The 22,912-nt window shown below is 50.8% G+C and overlaps 1 protein-coding gene across 5 annotated transcripts in view; it reads right to left on the bottom strand.

Annotated features, from left to right (window-relative positions):
* Positions 1-22,912, bottom strand: part of TCF4 (transcription factor 4) — a 236,476-nt gene that overhangs the window by 9,520 nt on the left and 204,044 nt on the right. For 4 of the 5 annotated variants that reach the window (XM_082335899.1, XM_082335900.1, XM_082335902.1 and 1 more), the window contains 4 exons: positions 17,036-17,103; positions 15,672-15,750; positions 12,939-13,015; positions 10,486-10,689 (listed from right to left, as the gene is read on the bottom strand). In XM_082335899.1, the coding sequence (XP_082192025.1) occupies positions 10,486-10,689; positions 12,939-13,015; positions 15,672-15,750; positions 17,036-17,103 (428 nt within the window). The remainder of the gene's footprint in view (positions 1-10,485; positions 10,690-12,938; positions 13,016-15,671; positions 15,751-17,035; positions 17,104-22,912) is intronic. The other variant, XM_082335901.1, reaches the window with a different exon arrangement.

Genomic DNA, 22,912 nt, shown 5'->3' with positions numbered 1-22,912 from the left:
TTGTCTGTCGTGCAAACAACAGCTCTGCCCTGAGGTGGAGCGAAGATATGAATCATTCCCCCCAGCCCGGGAGTGTAGATTATAAATAATACTTATCTTTAGAGAATCAAACTCACTTTGAAGTTCTATTAATATTTTATTTATTTCCATCTCTTGTAACAGCCCCCTACTGCAGCACTCAGCAGACTGGAGTGGAAAAAAAAAACCCAACAAAGAAGAAATCCTAAAATGTGCATGGGAGGTATAAGCAGGCTCTGCTGTGGATGTGCAAATCTCTGCCTCAGCTTCCCCTTCGCAATCACCAGCTCGGGCACACACAGGTGCCCCAGCGTACGCGCGCAGACCCACGCGTGACGTACAGTCCGCTCGAGAGAATTCAGCCAAAGCGAAAAACCATGAGAAGCCCCAGTCTTGTGGGGTTTTGGCTATTAAGGTTAAAAAGGCTTCTGGAAGATAAATAAAGACCGGTACGGAGAAGGCTGATCCCAGAGGCAGGGATCAAAATCAGAGTAAGGACCAAAATCATTCTGCAGACCTTCCAGTGCAGGTCTCTTTGGAGGCACGCACGTACTAGGCTGATGGGCACGGCACGAAAACCTGGACAGACGATGTCCGAATTCACACTTGCAGCAGTCTTTTACAGCATTTAAAAAACCTGACGAGCTGGAAGAAGGCTGGACCTTGTCTTCTCTTACCTCTGCATTTTCGTTTTTATATACGGTAACAGTATCAGTATAAACGTCAGGTTTTTCTGGTTATGCTAGTTTGTATGTATTCCAGATTATCTGCACTATCTATATATTCATTGGGGATGGGAAGCTGTTTTAAAAAAATAGATGTGGAAATTAATTCTTGAATACTCAGCATTTCATGATGGAGATGCATACCTGGACTTAGCACAGATAAAGAACACGACGCTGGAAAAAAATTCACAGTTACACCCTCACCCTACAAAATGCTTTTTTTTTTTCTTTTCGAGAAAAATACCCACTCCGCTGTGCCAAAGATGCTCGTCTCACCAACGTCGAGATGTACGCATTGAATTTGGCGGCTGTTCAACCCTTACGAACGCCATCCCCGCAGAGGAGTGCCCCCAGAGCGGGCTGCCGGCCGAAGCCACCCCGCCGCTGCTCCAGGCGTGGATGCGCGGCGCGGCGGGGACCTGTGAAAGCGGCGGGGCCGGCGGCCCCGGGAAGGGCAGGGGCAGGCTCGCTTCTCCCTGTCACAGGGAGCAATCAAGGATTTTTCTATAGGAGGGTTTCCCCAGCTCCCTGCTGAAGGCGTCTAAATCCCTGATGCCGGACAAAACCCTGCTCTCCCAACGCGCCCTCCCAGCCGCTGCCACCGCACGAGGTCCAGCGGGGACGAGGCGAGGAGGGGTCCGGCGCACCCGCTGCCCGCCGGCATCGCCCACCTCCGTGCCCGCAGCCCAGGGCTCCTCCGCCACCGGGGAAGATGCTCAGTTTTCAGTAAACATAAAGAGAAAACGTGTCTGCGTGGTGACCAGCCCCCCACTGACACGGAAACCTGCTTTGGTGCCTCCGACTTGTCCCTTCCCCGCGAAATCCCAGCCGCGCCTGACAGCCCCGAAGCGCTGCACGTCACTTTGAATCGCCTCGGATTCTCTCTCTGTCACGTACGTGACGATGGAAAGTTTACCCTCCGGAGCAAGGGAAGCCCCTACCTGACCCAGAAGTGAATCCTGAGCAGCGGTAAGAAACGGTCATGCAAACGTTTCTTTTATTGCTCACAGATGGGCATTTGAAGTTGGGGCATGGTAAGGAGCAGACATAAGCTGTAAAAAGCGGGGAACGGTTTCCTATGAAGTTATGAGCATCGCACCCCTCTCCTTACGGTTAACCCTTCTCCTGCTGAGAGGTGGCTGTCACACACACGATTGATTTTCTAAATACACAGGAAAAACTATCACTTAAAGCCTGGATCGCAGCTTCAGGCTACGGTTAGGAAGAGATGATTCCTAACTTGCCACTATCGTGAACAAACGCAACAAGCGGCGTGCTTTGTCCTTTTAAAAACGATGACCTTGTGTTATCCAATTAGATAAATAAAAACACGCGGCAAGAAAAGTTGTAAGGTGATGCATGTTAACATGTGTTCAATATTGTCAAAATTTATAAGTCTGACAGAAAGCAGATTTGTGCAAAGCCCTTATAAACCTCTACCGCTATATTAAAAAGGGAACAGCGCAGGGCACTCTGACACAAATGGTCTCTCACTGTATGTGTGTATTATTGGTCCAAATTATTCACTCTTATTTAACTGCACCGAAGTCTTTCATCTCCATGCTATACAATAATAGTTTCCATATGACCGGTGGCTCAGCTATAAATAAGATCAAACGCAAAAGAAAGGATTTAATAAAAAAAAAAAAAAAAAAAAAAAAGACATTAAGAGTGGCATTAAATCAGGAAAAAAGCAAAGTTCACATTTTTTTCTACAGAAAAAAAGTAGTGCCGAGTACTAAGCAGCTCGCCAAATATCTTATGAAAGGGCTGCTTGCGAGCCAGTTGTATGCAAAAGCCATTTCAACGGAGCTGAAAGTGGCAAAGCTGGACTTCGGCGTTAGAAGGAAGGGGAAGAAGAAGATGAAGGAAAAAAAAGCACCAGCGCCACGTCTCCCGGCGAGGCCGGGTACCGGGGCAGCGGCGGGCGCGTGCCTCGAGGCCAGGGGAGCGTGGCGGCACCCAGGCGCGTCCCGGGGGGCTCCCCGGGGACCCCGCCTCGCCGCGGCTGGGCGGGAGGAGGTTTGCCTTGGCACCGCGCGGCTGCCTGGGGGACGAGCTGACTTGCAGCCGACTTTCCCCCGCCCGCCCGCTCCCCACCAGCTCCCTCCTTCAGCCTGCTGCCCTTGGCAGGCCGATTCAGGCGCCGGTCCCGCGCGCGGAGAGAGCCGCCCGCCACCGCGGCCCCCCGTAAGCGCTAATTCGGCGCGAGGTCTCCCACGCTCCACCGGCTTTGCTTTCCCACCATGGGAGATAATGGAAGTGTTTTAAGGGAAACCAACCGGTCGCGACCTATTATGGGGAGCAGGGGGTTGCCGTGGCCGTCGGAGGGAAGTCACTGAAATAATCCCTGCGATTTCTTTCCAACAGAGATGATTATTCGTTTAAGTATTGGCTAAATCCGGAGATATAAAGGGTCCTAAAGTGCGGGATTAAGAATATTAACTCTTCTTCACTGAACGGCCGGGGAGGGAAGGGGAGGAAACCGTGCTGCAAGCAAGTCGGCACGCCTGGCCGCTTTATTTCGGTACCCAGCCCCAGATGAGGGGGGTCCCGTCCGGAGCAGCAGGCTCCCCGGCACCCGCCTCGCCGCCGGCCTCGGCTCCGCACCGCCGAGTCGGAGACGGCACCGAGCGGCTCGGGGAAACGCAAGGCGGCCGTCCGCCAGCGCCGCGCGGGAGCGCCCGCACGCCGGGCCGGCCACCGGCAGCTCGCAGGCAGCCAGCGCCGCAGAAACGAAACCCGGGAAACCAAATCCGAGGGGGTTTTAACCATGCGCCTAATTAGCCGGTTAGAAATGAATGGAGCCATTGTGCGGGGACAACGCTTTCCTGAAAAGGTGTCGTTTAAATATTGGTCAGCGGTTTCTCTCCGGGTCGAAATGAAGTTTATAGCTCGAAAATAATTTAAAAATATGATAAAGGCTGTAATTGCGCGGCATTAGGAATGTCGACCAATTAGGCAGAAAATGGTGCTATATAAAAACCCTACGCTGGTGCCTGTTATGTCAGACTTCATTCCAGTACGGTCATTCTGTCCAGTTTTTTTTAATTTATATTATACCTGCTAACTAAAAACCACACTCAAGCAAAACAAACCACAGGCGCAGCAGCTACAACTGTGCTAAAAATTAAGAAGAGAAAAAGATAGTAGGACAAAACAGCAAAAGCCAGATTTTGTCTTTTAAATAACGCCAAGTCGCTTGACTCTTTTTGTTTATGTACGGATGACATAACCGAATTACTTCATGAGCTGCTACTCCAATTCCTAGGGGTGGAAAATTCCATAAGTTAATTTAATGTGGATGTGAAAAAACCCACACACGAACGCGCTCTCTTCCTGTGGGCCCTCGCGTGAAGCATGCCGGCCGGCGGATGGCCTTCTGAGCGCTATCTGAAAAATAACGTACACCCGTTTCTGGCGTAGAATGGTTTTCATCAACACCTTGGTGCGCCGCTGCAGAAGAAACCTGTGTCTTCTAAGATTCCTCTGCAAAAGTTAGCATTAAAGGCTCTTTTCTATAATTCCATTTGAGACGTTACGATAAAATGCCCGCGATCCGCGTAACCTCTGAAATAACAGGAACTGCGGAAAGCCAGGAAATTCACAGCTAAAGCTGAAAATACACGCTTAGCTCATGCCCTTGAGAGATGGAGACGGGCAGATTCAATCCACCTAAACTCCAAATTTTCATCTCGACGTGCGACTTTAAAAACTTTGCCCTTAAAGATCCTTACCGAGACACAAACGTTATGAGCAGCCTGACAACAAACCCCACATCGTCCTCGTTTCTAGGCCACTTCTGCCTCTCCCCAGAAGTTTCTTTGCGGGCGGCCAGGGCTTTACGAGCCCGGCGAAGGGAGGCGACCTCCATTTTCGTGACGATGTTTTCAATCCTGCAAACGCTCGTGCACGTGCTTAACTTCAACGTCACGAATAGCCCCAACGGGACGACTCGTGGTAATGAAGTCGAGCGCGCGTGTGTTTGCAGAACCCAGGGCTTGACGGGACGGACGGGAAACCCGAACCTCCGTCTGCCCTGCTCCACGAGCGGGTCACCCCCTTGCCCCCCGCGCTCCCCTCCGGCCCCACGACCCCCAGATGAGCCCTGCAAAGGGACCAGCTTTGGGCGGGCGGCTGCTGCACCCCAGCTCTGCGGTTGGGGCACAAGCCGGGCGATGCCAGGCACGCCGGGGGTTCAAATTCCTCCCCTCCACCCTTCCCGGCCGAGGAAGCCGTGCCCGACGCCCGGCGAGGGCTTCCCCCCCCCAGCTCCCGCACCCCAGGGCTGCGATTTCAGAAATGATACCCCTGTTTTGAGACTCTCCTGCTGCCCTTCTCCTGGCGGCACGCGCTGCTGCTGCGACACAGCGGGCGCAGAGGAGCAGGCAGCTCCTCCGGGCTCTCCCCGCTAGACCAGTTTGCTGCTAAACTGGTATCAAGTACACTGTATTTGTAAATGGTGTGAATTAATGCGTGCCGGTTTGCTCATGGCACGAGGGAAATTAGAAACAGGGACACCAGCAACTTCCAGGGGCCTGCTAAAAATTAGTAAATGCTTAAACGCTCTCCTTACTGGGCCACTAATAAAAAAGGCGAGGGAATGTAAAATAGGAAATCCCTTTTAAGACAGCCTGCTCTAGCAAACCGTGCGCGCAGGGAGCAGACCTCTGCTCCCAGCCACACAGCTGTAAACCTGGCCTCCTTCCATCAAAACCCGAGCACTCGATTCCCGTTTCCAGCAGCATCTGACCCATCTCTGCCTTGTTTTTGTCTGGGGAGCAAAGGCGCACATCTGCTGCGCGAGGGAGAGCGCGGGCAGGGAGCGCGGGCAGGGGCGCGGGCAGGGGCACGGGCAGGGGCGCAGGCAGGGATGCGGGCAGGGGCGCGGGCAGGAGCGCGGGCAGGGGCGCGGGCCCTGCGCGGCCCCGGGGCCGCCCCGGCGCGCTCGGGCGGCGCGCGGAGGTGCGCGGTGGGCACAGCCGCTTCCACCAGCGCTCTCTACAAGTTTCCGGTCCATACCTCCCACTGCTACTTTATTTACTGCAGCTGGCCGGCCTTTTATAGCCTGTTTCATGTATTAAAATTCAAATGTGGAAAACATTACCAGTATCCTCCTTGATTTTTTTTTTTTTTTTTTTTTTTTAAATTTTTTCCCCCTTCAACTTCCTTTTCAGCGTGGAATGTATCAAATGGTCAAAGGCTAACTTCAGCCTGACTCCACTCAAAAACTATTTCCTTTGTTCTTATGTTTTTACTTCAAAATTCATACCAGTTTTCCAAAAGAAATTCTCGGGCCCGACTCTTTCACCCAAGTTACGGTTTCAGACAGTGAGTAATGCTGCTTGGGAACGCGGCAGACTCTGGGTTTTCAGAGAAATGTCCTCGTCTTGTTTGCAGCAGCGGCGCTGCTCTCAAAGCATCCGAATCCTCCTGCTCCGTTACCTTGCTCCGACCATAAACTTACTTAGCCAAGCCCGAACAAAGCCAGCCAGACCCCATCACTTGGCATTTCTCCTGAAAAAGCAAGAGCCTACCTATTCCTAAAAACACGAAGGCATTTTTTAAGACGCACGACACCGGCGCTTCCATTTCTCATTGTTGCTGCTTTTTGCGTTTCAATCTAACTTCACCTACATCTGGTATTTAAGCGAGGAGCACATATTTATGGAACAAACTGTCTCTGAAGTGATGCCCTGGGTGCATGTTGCATCAGTTTAACATATGCAAAGCGAACAAAGCTACAAAAATTAAACTCTTTTCTCTTGATTGAGAGCAGATATGCAGGAACAGTTGTAAGTCACAGATCTGGCTTTTAATAAAGCCAGATTTCTTCATTAAAAGCAGTATTGTTTAAACACTGGAGGAAAAAATAGCTTTGTACAAGCTAAAATCTTAGATTATATGTATCCCAAGTGTATTTAACATATTACCTGAGGCCAAGCTAAATTACAATCTAGAATTTCCTTTTGTGAATTCTCCGCGACTGCCATGGAGAGCAAAACAATGTCTGGTTCATGCTAATTTTATTGGGGAAGGGGAGAGGAGATGGATTTAACCGAGCTGCTGAAAAAGCATCTTTTTACCTCTCGGAGCCTTTCACCAGACCATTTTCAGTTAACACTTCACATTTTTTTGAATCTGCAAATGGCGCAGTCTCAGTTGTGGCTTTTAATGATATTTTCCCCACGACAGAGTCACTTTTACTAACATTTCATTTAAGGAGGAGCAGAGCCTGTCACAAAGCTGCCCCATAAAGAACATAAACAAAACCTCCCTTATTTTCCTTTCTCAGGTGCTTAATTTCAACAACTGATGTTACCTTTTAGCAACCTGAAGCAGCAGGAACTATGGGCAAATATTTAGCCGAGGGCACTGCATGTGGACAAGTGTGAAGGGGGGAACCGTTTGGTCAAGGATAGCTGGGTAAGGCTGCCTGAAAAGCAGACTTTTTCTTGCAGCGGGGAAGCAGGAGACAGCTGGGATATCTGAATTTCCCTACGAGATGGCAGACCTCAGTTGTGAAGGCTTGGGATGGCGGTCGGCACTCAAGCTTAGCCGTAAACCCGTGCCCTCGGCCGGAGACGGAGCGTGCCGCGGGCCGCGGAGCCGTCCCCCGGGTGGGATGGAGAGCGGCTGAAAGCTCTCGGCTCGGCCCCGCCGGCGGGAGCAACGGCAGCCAGGCCGGAGGAGCCGCCGGAGAACTTCCCCGGCATGGCAGGAGGCTCGGGAACGGCCCTGCTGAATAAAGCCGTGCTCCCAGTACCGCTGGAGGCTCATTATTTTATAATCACCTCCCCGACCATCACGACGGCGCCCAGCGCAGGGGCATCCCCAGGCCGGGGGACACGGCAATTATCAAATAATTGGCCACCAGAAGAAGCTCCTTCCTTCCCCTAGCAGTTGCCTCACACTCGGGCATCAAAGTTTTTCTTTCTTTCTTTCTTTTTCTTTATTTTTCCCCTTCCCTTGTGAAAAAAAGGGAGGAATCCTGTCTGAATCCTGTCAAATAAACCTCGAAATGTTTGCATTTTCCATATGATGCCTAATCCTATTTGGAATGCTTCTGAACATTTGGCCTTGATTACATCTTGGAGCAATGAATTTCACAGGTCATTGTGTGTTGAATAAAAAGTATTTCTTTTTGTCAGGTTCACTGAATGTCCCCTTGTTCTTTAATTACAAGGCAGGATGAATAGGAGAGCTAGATTTACCTTCTCTATGCTGTCCATTATTCTATGTACCTCTATTATGTCTCCTCTTATTCATCTCCTTTCTGAACAAAATCACCACAATCTGTTCAACCTCCCTTCACATGAAAATCCTTCCATGCTTGCAATCGTCCCTGAACTCCTCCTAATTCCACTACGCTTTTTTTGAGATAGGAAAACCAAAACAGAAGACAGCTCCAGGGAAGGTATACCCGCACGTACGTATACATAAATATATACCCAAGGCATATACTGCCGCTCCATCAGTTATATATATATATATATATACCCAAGGCATATACTGCCGCTCCATCAGTTATATATATATATATATATATATATACCCAAGGCATATACTGCCGCTCCATCAGTTTTGGTGTCCTTTCCAATGCGCCTTTGCAATTCAATGGGGTTTTGGTCTTGGTTTTAGGGATTCCTGCACACCGAGGAGAAATTTCCACGCGACTCAAGCAGAGAGATACGCTCCCCTCCCTATATGTATATGGTTAATTGAAATTCTTTCTTCTAATCTGCCCTGCCTTGCCCTTAGCGTGTGGGATGAGCAGGGGATCAAGCCTAGTCCTCCCCAGCGCCGCGCAGCAGCGAGCTGGCCAGGCATCTGTCAGGTCCCTTTCTCTTTCTGCATATTTTCCCCTTGTCTTAATTAACCTAAATAGCTTGAACCATCTGAAAATACTGCCCGATAACTCCTTGTTCCCTTCCTCCATTCCACGTGTGAGTAAGCAACTCTATTTCTGGAATGAAATTTGGAAGTATAAAACCGAACGCCTTTTAATCCTGTGGAGGAGCGCCCTGATCTAGTCCAGCTCCGCACGGGCGCAACTTTGCCGCTGCCTAATCGAGAATTGCTCCTTCCCAGCTCCTGCAGGACTGTTATTTTTTCATTAACTTCTGCTGAGGGACTTTAACATTTCTGTAGACTCAAATGCATTGTGTTAAATGGTCTTCCTTATTATTTTTCTGACATATTAAGAAAGAAAGAGATTGAAGAGACACGCTTTTCCTTTGCAACAGAGAAAGCAACTGCAAAATATTTCCTTTGCAAAGTGCAAGATGTCTGTCCTGGAGACCCAAGTGGTGCACACAAGGCTAATTACAGACCTGATGCCACCGGCTTTTGTGCCACACCGCTCAGCCGGGCAGCACCGACAGCCCGGGGACTCAGCAAGGCAAGCACGAGCTCAGGAGCCCGAGGAGGGCCCGCAGAGCCGGGCTTCTGCGCACCGGCTCTTTCACGCCGGAGAAGGGTCACGTAATTCAGCGTGAAACACAGAGCTCCGACTCTGAACTACCTTCTCCTTCCAGATTTAAGCATGTGTTTAAAACAAGGACAGGATTAGGTCTCATTCCCTAAACCTTCTCCAGCTCTGCAAGCCAAAACCGCGCCTCACGCTAAAAACTGCGCCCAGCTTCCCAAGCAAGCGGTGGGTCCTGAGCGAAACCCAGCGCTACCGAAATCTTTTTGGAAGCAAAAAAGGAAAAGCATTTCAGGACCTGGGCAGGGGCAGTGACTTTATGTTCACCTGGCCTGGAAATCAAAGAATAAATGAACCCCTGAAGATTTCACACCCTCCAAGCCCCCCTGGCACGCATGGACACACACACACACAATCTGCACCTCTGTGCACGTGGCCATGAGAAGGGAAAACTGGGGCTGTGCAGGCGGCCCCTGAAGCGTGGCCACATGAACCACTGATGGAAAGGCACGGGAGAGCCCGACCTCGCTGCTGCTCTCGCTGGTATGTGCCTGCCCCGCTGCCGTGGGGCAGCTCTCACCGGCACGCTCCTGCCGGCTGCCGTGGGGCAGCTCTCACTGGCACGCTCCTGCCCCGCTGCCGTGGGGCAGCTCTCACCGGCACGCTCCTGCCGGCTGCCGTGGGGCAGCTCTCACCGGCACGCTCCTGCCGGCTGCCGTGGGGCAGCTCTCACCGGCACGCTCCTGCCCCGCTGCCGTGGGGCAGCTCTCACCGGCACGCTCCTGCCCGCTGCCGTGGGGCAGCTCTCACCGGCACGCTCCTGCCCGCTGCCGTGGGGCAGCTCTCACCGGCACGCTCCTGCCGGCTGCCGTGGGGCGGCTGCTGCCCAGACACCCATGGCAGTGCCTGCCGGTGACTTCTTGGTGCACCATGCCCGCAGCCATCCGAGGCAGGTCAGCAGGGATGGTTAAGGAGGCCGGACGCGGAGCCGAGCAGCGCGGTACCAGTGACAGGAGTCGTGCCGGCCGGGCTGAAGGCAGGGGCAGGGGCAAACAGAAACGGGTGCGCTCACTGGCAGCAGAGTGAAACGCACGCACACGCATCTGCAGCTGGACAACAGCTCACACGTACACACTGCGCGAATGAAAGGCAGCATCACTCCCTCCACGAATACACGCGCACGCACTAGTGTGTAACATTAGCGGCAAGCCCTCGCAGACCCTTACACCCATCCCTCCCTTCCTTCCCCCTCCCCGAGCCCTCCAAGTCGGTTAGGTTTTCACCCCGGCACTGCCGGTCAGTCCCGCGGCTTACCATGAGCGAGTGCCGGTTGGCGGAGAGCAGGCCGGTGCCGTAGCCGGACCCCAGCCCGGCCATGGCTCCGTTGTGCGACGGCCCTATCAAGCCGTGCATGTCGGCGTGGCCCCCCGGCATGGCGGTGGCGGGCCCCACCGCGTGGTTGCGCAGCACGTGGATGGCGTCGTCCAGTCTCTCCAGGCGGTCCTCGATCCGGCTTTGCTGTTCGGGGGCGAGAAACAAAGCGGGAAGAGCATCAGCAGGCGCGCAGGGCTGCCCAGCGCCGGGCACGAGGCGCTGCCGCCGGTGTGCGTGGGGCGCGCGGGGGCACGGTCACTGACAGCCAGTCCTTCCTTCTCAACCCCTTGGTGGTTTTTTTGTTGGTTTTGGCTTTTTTTTCTTTTTTTTTTTTCTTTTTTTTTTTCTTTTTTTTTTTTTCCCTTTTTTTTTTCTGAAAGGAGTGGTTTTGTTTCCCTAGGGCAATGTTTAGAGTAGCGTTGCGGGGAAGGAGAGAGCATGGTTAACACGAGTACAGCTTTGATTTTCATGGGCAAAACAGGTTCAATGATTCCTCATGAACATAATCATTACAGTACATATGTTGCCCTCTATGTCTTTGAAAAGTTTTAGTGATACTTAAAAAAAAAATAATAAAAAAATAAAAAAGAAGTAGAAGTAAAGAAACAAATATACCTCTAATTGTAATCAATCTCTGACGGGGATTTTCCTCCCCCCATCTAATCCCAGGATCACACACAAAGAGAGAAAGAGAAACTACCAGGTCCTACAGTCCCTCGCTGCTAGTTGGATTTTTTCCCTACAGGTATGCATCCTGCAATCACTTTATATCACTGGTAAAAGCGGCAATAAATACTCTTCCCTAACTGAGCAGCTTACGGCCGGGAGCACCGTGGCGAGGCCTAGCCGCCGGGGCGGTCCCGGGGGGCGAGGGCTGCTCCGCACCCCCCCGGCCGCAATGCCGTCAGGGTCCCTACAACCAAGCACCCGGGAGGGACGGGCCCTGGCCTCCCGCTTCTCCAGCCATCCCAAGAGCCAGCCCACCCGCAGCCCCGGGGAGAGCCTTCGGGAACCCGGCCGCTGCTTTCCCAAGTCACCGCCTCCCAACACCGTGCTCCCGCTCGGCCAAAAACCAGCCCCCGAGGCGTGCTGCTGGCGGGGCGAGGACGAGGAGCAATGGGCTGCGGGGAAGAACACCCTGGAGGCTTCAGCCTGCCTGTCGCACAGGCTGCTCCGGGAGAGGAGGGACCCGTGTCTGCGTGCCATGCTCTGGGAACAAGCCGCTGCGGGAGCCGCTGCCCACAGAAACCCCCCTGCGCCCCCTGCTCTGCTTCCCCCAGGCCCCACCGCTGCCCTCGCCTGTCCCCCGCGCAAGCCACACGCGGACCTGGCACCTGAAGTCTTTGCTCTTTAACAAAATACGGACGGGGGAAGCTCAACGGGACAGCCCCCGAGCGCTGGGGCACCTGAGCTGCAAAGAGAGTTAGGCGTAGCTTATGGATCTCTTCAGCACATCTCTTACCCAACCCATTGCTCTCCAAAAACCAAAATAACTAAAAAACCTCCAGAAGACAAGACAGCCTGGAAAATATCGCGGTCAATCGTGAGATGGATTTCTCCATCGGGGCGGAAAAAACCAGTCCATGCTCGTTCCTGACTCTGGCAAACTTCTAACGAAGCCAACAGGAGTTGGGCTGCACCGCCCCGTGCTCGGGGGGTTAAACACGGTGCCCTCGGGAGTTACCCGATGGCCTTTTTTTTAAGGAAACTTTGAAGTTCTAGCACTATTTATTTTACACCCAACCGATGAGTCAAACCCCCTAGACTTCCAACGGAGACCCACAACCAACTGAGAAGAGCGAGACAGAGGACATTGGACTCTACAGTTCTTCTCTGTCCTAACGTGCTTTTGGTCAGCTCCAACTCTTAATTCATCTTTCCATTAGGAAAGGTAACAAATCTTCCCGACACCCCTTTCGCCCTCTCTGCCATGACAGCATTTAGGACCGGCTCGGCCTGGCAAGCTCAGCCTGCCGGCTTTTCCCAGGGAGAAGACTCCTGACCATCACCGCTGCATCGGCCGCGTTCCCTCCCTCCCTCCACGGGACTGACGGACGCTCCGTCCTGCGTGACAGCCACCACGGCTTTCTACTCCCATTTTCTCTTCGATCTATTCCACCTGCCCCCCTTTTTGTGGTCCTCGTTCCCCTTTTCCGTAGGTTCCAACACCGCATCTCCTGTCACACAGGAGACCCTGAGCAGCAGCATCTCAAACCGCATCGCGTTATCTAGAGCACGGGGCACCCATGATACGAATTTAGAGGTGGTAAAATCAAGTCCGAGGGCATAGTGGTCACTAACGAAATGAAAACCTGTGTGAGAAGAATGGATGAGAAATGGAAAGAACAGCAAGTAAAATACTGAGGCAGAGGAGGTCACTAATCAAAACATACCAAAGAGTGTAAGGGACCTTCATAATTGGGAGATGATGACGCTTGACCTCCATTTCTAGACCAAACAGCTGTGCCTGCTAATAGTAAAATTGGAATTACCATTAGAACTATGCAAACAAAAATGTCTTTCAAACTTTTTGGACAGTTTTGTAGACATGTAAATGCCGTATTCCAGATAGACTATAGAGCAGACATATGGAGAACTTCCAAAATACACACGGATGAAAAAAAAAAAAAAAAGGTACTTTGTAGCAAAGCACGTAGATGCAGGCCACAAAGTTCCCCCAGGCTGCTCCTCCGCATAGAGGGCTGCATTCATTCGGCAGCTGGAGCCGCGCGCGGAGGAAACGTCTCGGTGGTGGAAGGAGAAGCGGCGCTGCCGCGGGGCGCTGCGGCGGCTGGGCCCCTGCGCCAGCCCAGCACCCACCGGCCCCTTCTCCTCGCCTTGCTTCCAGACACGCTCGGTGCCACCGGTTACGTCATCCCACCATCAAATTTACAAAATCTTAAAAAAAGAAGTCAGTAAAAGCACCGCACACAACATTCACGTAGACGCTGATAAGGTTTGCGCTCTCTTTGGGCAGATTATTTGCCTTGGCCCAGCGAGACCACCAAAGGTCTGACCGAAAACCTTCTGGTTTGTATCGCTGCTCTAAATCTGTTCCTGCTGCTGCGGGAAGAAAAAGGGCTCCTGGGCTCCAGCAGCATTTTCTAAGGAAAAATTTGCCCTCGTGAAAGAGGCAAACGTGGGGAAAAGAAGTTTTTTGCAAGTGTTTTCCCGACAGCTTTTATATATATATAGCACAACGCTCAGACAATTTATAATGTTCTTTTGAACGAGTGATCTTCTGAATGATCTCATAAAACGGGGTTAAGAATTTGAGATGGAAATATTAGGGTGTTGATCTTAACATCTATGTTGAGTGGCATTTGCTGGGACTGAGACAGGCCAGGGTGGAACTCATGGCAATTTTTTTTTTTAGGCTCTTACGGTTAAGGTTTTTTTTCTCATAAAAGTAAAAATTATGTCAGTTCTAATTAAAACTTAAATCTTCCCTTTTCTGGTCCCCATGGAGCTTTTAGTTGAGGTCTTGCTACAGCGCTGAATGAAGCAACGAGCAGCAATCTTTACTTTCGAAATAATTTCTAACTAGCCCTTGATATCCTCGAGGGAAAGCGTCTTGCATGCTAAACACTTTCAGCTCTTATTTAAATGCACTTATACTCCTTATTTCTAGTTATTTTGACACTCGGTTCTCCCTATTTACCCAGTAGAGCCCGCAGAAAGCAAGGCAGCCCAGATTCGCCCGGGATTTCTCTCTCTGGCTCGGCCCCTTCCGTCGGGAAGGAGGGCAGCGCCTCGCGAGGAGGAACGCAGCCCGGCTGCCGGGGGTGCTACCCCTCGGGGGCGATTCCGGGCAAAATAAGGGCAGAAAGTCCTTTTTTGAGGTGCCCCCTCAGGCTGTGACAGGCCAGGCGGTCCCTCTGTCCCCCACCCCCTGCTAGGGGCGGCTTTTTGGGGACATTTGTTGCCTGGATGTCACCCCGGTGTTACGTCCTCCCTCACAGCAGGTGAGCGTGACGGAGGTGGACGCGGTGTCCTCCTGGACCTCGTCGTGCAGAGGCCAGCACAAGCTTCTCTCTACCCCTCCGTCCAAAAGGCTCTCCTCAGTGCAGAGCTGCTCTTAGGGCTACGCCTGCGAGGCTGGGGCACCATTTTAAAGGATCGGGAGCCCAGGAGCTCCCTCCACCTCTGTCGTGCTACTCGTGCCCCACGGAGAACGAGGGGTGGATCACCCCTCTCGCCAGCGCTGCCCTAGGGAAACCCGGCGACCTCGGCTCCCTTGGAGGATTCCCGGTGAGGTTAACAGGATCCAGGGCTCAGGCACAAAGAGGAGGAGACCGGGGTCTTTGGTTAGGTGTGATACGGACCTCATCTCAAAGAGGGATGGGAAGCCAAGAGGCCTTCTCCATGGCGTTAACGTCTGCTGCGTGGGAGGAGAAGCCTAATGCTCTAGCCAAAAAGTCTCGGGGTTTAAGAAATCTGAATTATATTCGGGTAAACATTTAAAACACCTGACGCTCATGAGAACTACCCTGGGCCTCTGCATCTTTTCAGTTTAGGCTTTTATTAGTAAAGTGGGTCTAGTTAAAATATGCAGTTATTATAAACACCAGTATAAAACGAATCAACCGGATTCACAGGGGCTCAGTTTGTCCAGAGACGTATTTTATGGATCAAACAGGCTTTCGCTTCAGCCCCGGGAGGGGACGGGGGAACATAGAAGGAGATGCGCCTGGCACGGCCACCCTGGAGCGAGGCTGCCGCGAGGGCCTGGGTGTCCCTGCACGGGGGCACGGCCACGGCACGGGGCCACGGCCACGGCACGGGGACCCGCTCTGCGCAGGGCAGGAACCGTCTGCCCCAAGACCCCGAGGGCACTGCAGGAAGCCGCAATAAGGTTTTGCGCAACAAGCGCATAAACCCACTGCTTTTCCGTAAATGCATCCGCCTGAGAGCTGCCACGACCTTCTCTCTGCACTGGCAATCCGGCGTGGAGGCCACCTCTCCGCTCGTCTCTGTGGGACCACCAGCCACCTGCACGTGCTGCGCAGCAGCGCGGGAGCCGCCTGGATGCACCTCTCACACCCAGTACCGTAGGAGCTCATTTAGGCATCTCCTACCAAAAATAGGTTGAAACGTTCAGTAAAATAGAATTGTAACAACAATACCTGAGAGAGAAGGGGGAGAACCAACAGGAGTTGAAGGATTTGATGAAAAGCTGTTGTTGGTGTGATCTGGAGAATAGATCTTTAAAAGATGATACAGAATTAATCTAAAGCCATCACAAACTGATGCAGAAAGAAATATGGAATTCTTATGCATTCAGTTCATTTAAATGAAAGCAGGACAGGTTAAAAAGCCTCTTATTCAAATATTAATATTTTTATAAAGACAAAACTGTATTAGATGCAGGAAGCTAGACAACAGACCCCTTTTGACGGGAACAGACACTAGCCAATTAAGCGATGGTTTCTGATTGTCACACGGATCTGCTACGGTAGATATACACATTTTCATTGCATAGACTACTTCACGAATGAGTGTCATTGAGCAAGGCCTTAAAGCACTCCTGAAAATTGCTTTTTTGTTAGGCTGAAATCCCTTAGCGGCCAAAATAAAGCAAAGGGAGCAGAGCACGTTAAACCCTGGCACAGCGGGTAATCCGCAGCGGCAAACTCCAACTACTGGTCCGCTGCTCCGGCGAGAAAGCCCCCGCGTGCCCCGTGCCCGGGCGAGGGGGCCACCGCCCCGCGGCGGCCCCGCTCACCACCCGTGCCATTTGTCAGGGCACCACTTCAAAGTGGATTCTGTACTGTATCAGTTATTTCAGGCAAACTAGAGTCTGACTTTTCGTCTTTTTCAATGAAGCATCGAAGAATATGCAAAAAAAAAAATTAACTCTCATGAGAACTCAATGGAACCCACTCTGCCCAGAAAATAACTATAGTGGTCCTTATTAAAAGTCAGCCCGTGCCAACTGGTACCGCAGCGGCAGCTGGGGCACGGCAGGCTTTCCTCCCGCTCCGCGCTGGAAAACTGCCGTGCCCCAGCTCCCCAGGTAAGAGGTGGTAACTGCTGACTTTAACAGCAACCACAGTAACTGAATAGGTGGAAACTGCCGTGAAAAATAGAAAATCTAAAGGCAAATTCAAAAGGAATCCTGTTTGCGGATGGCTCGGTAGTGCAGAAATCATCCTGCCGCTGGGTTCTGCTCGGACCTCCCTCGCCCGAGGAAATGCAGTGTGTGAAAGCCTAACAGACACGGCTCCTCGGCACCCAGCCAACGCGGCCAGGTCAAGGCTTCCCCTCTTGCCACTTCTATTCTACCGTAAAATTAAGGCTAAAACTTTTTAAACACCATTTTGCACTGATTGTTCGATATTTCGGTTGGCAGTAACTCCACGCGGGTGACCTCTGAGACCAGATCTCTCCCGTTTGCTGTTCATCTTCGCAAACTCCAGGCGTCCAATTCTGATTAAAGTTCACACTTTCAAAACGGTAAACGTGTATTCCAAAGTAAATATTTCCTTACAGAGGCAAGTGCTTTCCCCAGCGCATCACCAGTCTGCGAGCTGCCTGCTGCCCCACTTCCTCTGTTTGCTGAAAAACAAAAGACTCGATGTAAAAACAGACAGTGAGACATCATAGACTTCTATTCCTGGTCCACTTCCTCATAATTTAATTGCATTTTAATGCTAATTACGTAAAATTAATCTTTAATTACCATTAATTTGTTTGCTAAGGTAGATATCAAACACATCATGCTCCATTTTTGCAGATAAAATACAAACTTGACATGCTGGTTTGTTTTTTTTTTTAAATATATTGCATATCTCATAGGACTTGGCCGCATGGCTTTACCTTTTCTGAACGAAACGCTTCTAATAGCAGAAGATGCTCAAAGATATGGAAAATAAGCAAGCGCAGAGCTAGGCAAGCCCGCGGCGAGCCGAAGCCTGGGGCTGGGAAGGGCTCCCGCCTCCCCCGCCCCGCGCACCTAAGTTTGTGCTCCAGGATGTGCAAACCCACCCTAACGAAGGTTTTCTTCTTCAAAAACTCTAAGGCACTTGGGGCAATATTTCACATGTAAAACGTCCAAATCTACGGCAGGGGAACATTATAAAGGCGGCGAGGGCAAACTCCCCGGAGCCGGGAACGCCAGAGCTCAGCCCCATTTCTCCCTCTGCGCCTGCCCCGGGAGCAGCCATTAATTCCAGGCGCTGGCCGCGCTCCCGGGCGGCCCCAGCCTCCCTCGCCGCCAGGGAAGGACAAAGCGCCGCTCCTAAGCGGCTACCCGGTATTTTGGGTTCTCCTCGTTCACTTTGTGACCCTGCTCCTTTGTATACTTCTCAATGCACGTTTTAAAGGCGTTATGAAATTCCATATGGGCTTTTCCAAAGTGTTCCCTCTGACTGCACTTGAACATTTCAGGAGCATTTAATGAAATGATTTTTCACCCTCTCTCAGGTGATGGGATTGCGTCTTTTACATAGGAAATTTAGGGCAAGAAAAATCCTGGTGTAGCAGGGCACCAGTTTCTCACGCTCAGGTGATGGGATTGAAACTTTTCCGTTACGGGAGAAACTCAAGGAAAGAAAAATTAGGGCAAAACACCCCACCAGTTTCAGCATCTCTATGTCCATTTATAAACTAAAAGCGGAGTTTTGGCTGACTGCTGCCCATGATCAGTACTTCTGCACTCATCTGCGAGGACCTTAAGTCAGGCGGCCAGAAAATGAGAAACGAGCAGTCAGTAACCACCCGGGAAAGCCTGGATTAATGTCTGGGATGCGAGGGCTGAGGCGGGAGCGGATCCCGTAACGCAGCGGGGTTTGAAGGGCGTCAGTCCCTCCGTCTCCCTGCCAAGCCCCGTGGCGGGCTCTGCACCGGGAGGCCAGGGGATCCTGTGCCCGGAGGAGCTCAGGAGCAAACCCACCCCTGCTCTGAGCCCAGGGCATCCCACGGGAAAAGGAGTCAGGGACCAAATGGCCCACGTTCGTACCACAAAGCGCAAGCACAGGCACGTTTTTGGTCGTTAAAAAGTAATATTAAAAAGTCTCCTCCAAGCTTCACCCCAGCATTATGCAGTTAAATATGCAGGGCACGGAAAGGAGCAGGGTTGGATCCATTCCACAGCTCCTTGATTTGGCCACTGGTGTAACCCCAGTCACACACAGCTGCGTGTCTGGGGACCAGCACCCAAAGCAGACGAGCTGATCTGCCTCTGGATGTGGCAGCTCCGCAGCAGCAGCGGGGAAATCTGAGGTTCGGGGCCCTCCCTGCTCCGAGGGATGTCCTGCCATGCCCCTTCGGAGCAACCTTTCTGCTCCACCTCCTCTGCTTCCCACCCTGAAAGCGTTTCTCTCATCCGCTGTCTCCATTTAGCTTTTCCTAGCCTCCATCCCTTGCCCCTCTCATCCCAGCCTTCCTTGCTGAGCAGTTACCCCATCCCTGCTGTCAGAGGTATCAGTTATTGATCCCCCATCCTGCCTAAGCCCCAAATTTCTAGCAGCAGCATCAACAGGGTCTAGTTAGGACAACTTAAGGTATGGCACAGAACAGCGTTCTCCTATTTCTCGCGTGCAAGGTGCATGTTATCAAATTTAAGAAATGCAGCCTCTTTACATTTAACCCGACTGCAGAACTCGGCCGTTTCAGCATTTCTCCTACAGCGGACTCCTCTGGAAAGGCCTCAAGGACTACGCGTGTCCCAGATGCCGCAGGACAAACCTGTACGGTGCGGTTTGCAAGTACGTCTCCGCTTACTCCTTTTTTTCCCCTTTTCTTCATTGAACTTTTATTATTGTATACGTGAAAATGTGCTCATCTGCCAATGACAGCTTATTTGCGATCTCAGCTCAGTTTGAAATTAGGCATCAAGATGTATAAAGATAGATATATAAAGGAACGCGAAGACAGATAGAACAGGCGGTGTCAGCTAGAGATACAACTTCTCAGGGTAACTTAAATGTTCTAAATCACAACCTAAAGGTTTGCGACTTGAGTAATACCAGGCAGATGTCCAGAAATTCAGTTACTCCGCTCTAAAGTGAACTGTGAATCTAAATGTAAATCATGCATTGTTTTTTTCCTTTTCCTAAGTGACTCTAACCACATTATTCTAAAATTAAGTCCTCCATTTGTCTGTCTGAAGGCTGGTTTCTCCAAATGAGACGAGCTATACTGGTCCTGCGGGAGAAGCAAAGGCAGGGACCACAGTCTTGCTCCACATGCTCTTAGGAACCTGACAGCGCGGAGTGGGCCACGTATTATATTAGCCACCACTAAGAACAAAGGAATTCTTCAGATATACTGAATATTAAACTTTTCCTGAAAGACTTTGAAGACAAATTAATGCGGTAGGCCTGGAAAACATACAAGGAGAGCCTCAGGGATGGGCAGCAGTGCGCAAAGCTCCCGTTTGCAGAGGAGAGGAAGGTTCAGTGGGAAAGGGATGCTTGAAAAGCAACACAGTAGAGGTTTGTAACGTGGGGAAGGCAAGCTCGCATCATGATTCGTCACTGTCCCTGTATAAAAACTGAAAGTCACCCATTAAAACAAACCAAAAAAAGGGTTTTTTTCTTCCAGTAGTGTCCAGTCAGATGGGGAAACTCGTTGCTTTAAGGTATGCAAAGACCAAATGTATAAATAGATTTAAAAAGAACTGCACAAATTCATGAAGAACATCCATCGGTGGCTACATTTTGGCAATGTAAGGGACACAACTGAAATCCGTAGGTGACTAAAGAAAACCCCATATTTGAAGGAAGAACAGAAAAATAAAGTCTTAAGAAGAAACACAGCAAAGAGCCTCTGCTGCAAGAGCCCAAAGATTTCAGGAGCCATGAGAGAAAACTAACATCATCCCGGGACCAGGCACTATAGAAGTAAGAACCAGACCTCAAATGTAGGAAAAGATACGCAGGCTGTCACTACAGAGAAAGGTAATGTACAGTGCCGCTTTCCACAGGGAACGGCTATGGAATATACTGGAATATACTCAACTGTTTCTATCGATATCGCACGGTTGTTGGCCCATCGCTTTGCCACCGGTTTCAGTGAAACGCTATTTAAATACAGCTGCCCCAAAGGCTGAGCAGGGACAGGCTTAGCTTCGGCGTCCACTACGACTGTCAGGTTTAAACCATCGGGATATTTATCTGAGCTCTGAAAGGCACCACCGGAGAATGGAAGAAAATTTCTATGAAGAGCAAGAACTATTCGGACTAGGCTGGGACACGCATCGTGAAGACAGATGCAGATACTCAGAGCACGTCCGTGCAGACCCCGCTCCTCGTGCGCGAGCGGCCGGCGGGGAAGAGTCGCGGGGAAGAAGGATTGCAGCCCAGCCCGACTGGCATCAGATTTGTCATCCTGCACCGAAGAGCAATCTGATGAAATCCTCGACGGTGCTCCCACAGCAGCCCTATAAATCTTCCTGGCAGGGCCGTTCGCAAGGTAACCTGCGGAGAGCGTGCCAAACCCCGGCTGAACGAACTCCGAAATAACTTTAGGGTCATCACGGCAGGGTCTCAGACTGTCTAAAGCCTTGCTCTTCACCTCTGGGTAAAACCGATCCTCAGGTGGTTTTCCAAAAAAAATGTAGAATGCAGAACAGATATTGATCCCACCTAAATAAAAGGCTTTCATCACATCCAACAAGTGCTCCTCCACTTCCCTTCAGCTTTTGGAAGAAAACCATAAGATGTATGAGTTGGCAAGGTGGAGGATCTTCGGCAAATATTTAATGCAAGTTACATGTAAGACCAGAAAAATATGTTGAAAGAGCAATTTTTAATGGCTCAAAAGTTCCTATTAAGAGCTTTTTCAAGCCCATCGGAAATAAGGACAACGATGGAGAGTTGGTGGGACCTGCAAACAACCAAGATGCAACAGGAGAATTCAAGTCAAAAAAGGGTAATAGAAGAAATGCTAAACAGATTATTTTCATCTGCCTTGCCAGGGGACAGATGATATTTTACAAGGGATTAGTCAGAAAAATTGGCTCCAACTGAAGTGTCAATTTAAAGGCTTTAAAATAAATCAATAAAAAGAAAAATAAAGATGAGCCAAATGACGTTTCTGAGAGCTCTCAAGAAACTCAAACACAAAACTGTCTAACTACTAGCCACAGTGTAAAACTGACTGCTTAGACCAGCCTAGTGCTGAAGTAAAGAGGGCAGAAAATATTAAAAACCGATACTGAAAACAAAGTTCTGTGAATTCAGAGAGCCACTAGATTTTAAATCTGGCTTCTCTACTAGGAAGGATAACAAAGAGCAATATATACATGGATAAATACACCATATTGCACAACCAACACCGCTTTCGTGGAAGAAAACATGTCTTGCAAATCTAAATTCTTTCAAAAACATGACGAGTGCATCGATGCAGGAGATCCAGTAAATGTAATGGATTTGTCCTCTCAGGGTTCACCAAAGCCACTTCCCGAAGGCTCTTGAAGAAACTAAACTGTCTTCAGATAACAGGGAAGCAAGGACGCTATTGCAGATTACGACATGATTAAGACAGAGGCTACAAGGGCAGGAATTAACAGTTAGCTTTATAAGGGAGGAGTATGACCAGCAAACTCCCAGTTGTGTAGATCTGCACTGTTCAACATACTCATACATGGCCTGGAAAAAGACGTGGCATAGGCCGAGGTTGGGACATCTGGCAAGATCCTGATTCAGGATAACAAAATACAATCTTATGTGTTAAGAGCAGCTCCTGTAACACTGACTTGCTGGGCAATAAATGCCATAGATACATAAAAACCACCAGGCAACAAACATGGGGGGAAAAAAGCCTTATGCCATAAAGACACACAAGCAGTCCAGAAAGAGAAGAAAACCTAGAGCTACAGCGAGTAATTAGCTGACGACCCGAGCTGACGGCTAAGCAGCAGAACCAGCCCCTCGCTGCCCCCCAAGAAAGCCCCAACCATGAGCAACGATGGGCGAAGAGCAGAGACAACCCAGAAGCCCGTTATGTCCCGCTGTGCATTCACGACACACCTGTATTTTGGATACGGAGCAAAGACCTGGTAAGTCCATCAAGAAAGAGCATCAAGGTCTACAGAACAGAAGAGAAGTCGGAAAAAGCAGGGGGTGGTTCCTTTAGAGGATGAACTCAATCAATGCGGATGCTCCAGCTTGGAAAAGGGATCGCTACAGCGGGGTAAACCCCCGTTTGGGCTACAGAAACCCAAACGGGAGGGCAGAAAGGCTTTCACCTGGTGATGCGGCAACATGAGAAGGAGGGAGGACCACAGTGGGCCTTGAGGGAGCAGAGTCAAAACGAAAGAGGAGGAGCACTGCTTCACAAACGCGTGGCGTCGCTGCGCCAGGCCAAGCCTCCAGGAAAGGCTGGGCCACCTCATGGAGAAGAATGAACTCAAGCTTCCTAA

This window comes from Platalea leucorodia (assembly GCF_965183815.1).
Source record: "Platalea leucorodia genome assembly, chromosome: Z".
Taxonomy (NCBI): Eukaryota; Metazoa; Chordata; class Aves; order Pelecaniformes; family Threskiornithidae; genus Platalea; species Platalea leucorodia.
Note: the sequence above shows the minus strand (reverse complement) of the source record. Positions and strands in the feature narration are given on the sequence as shown.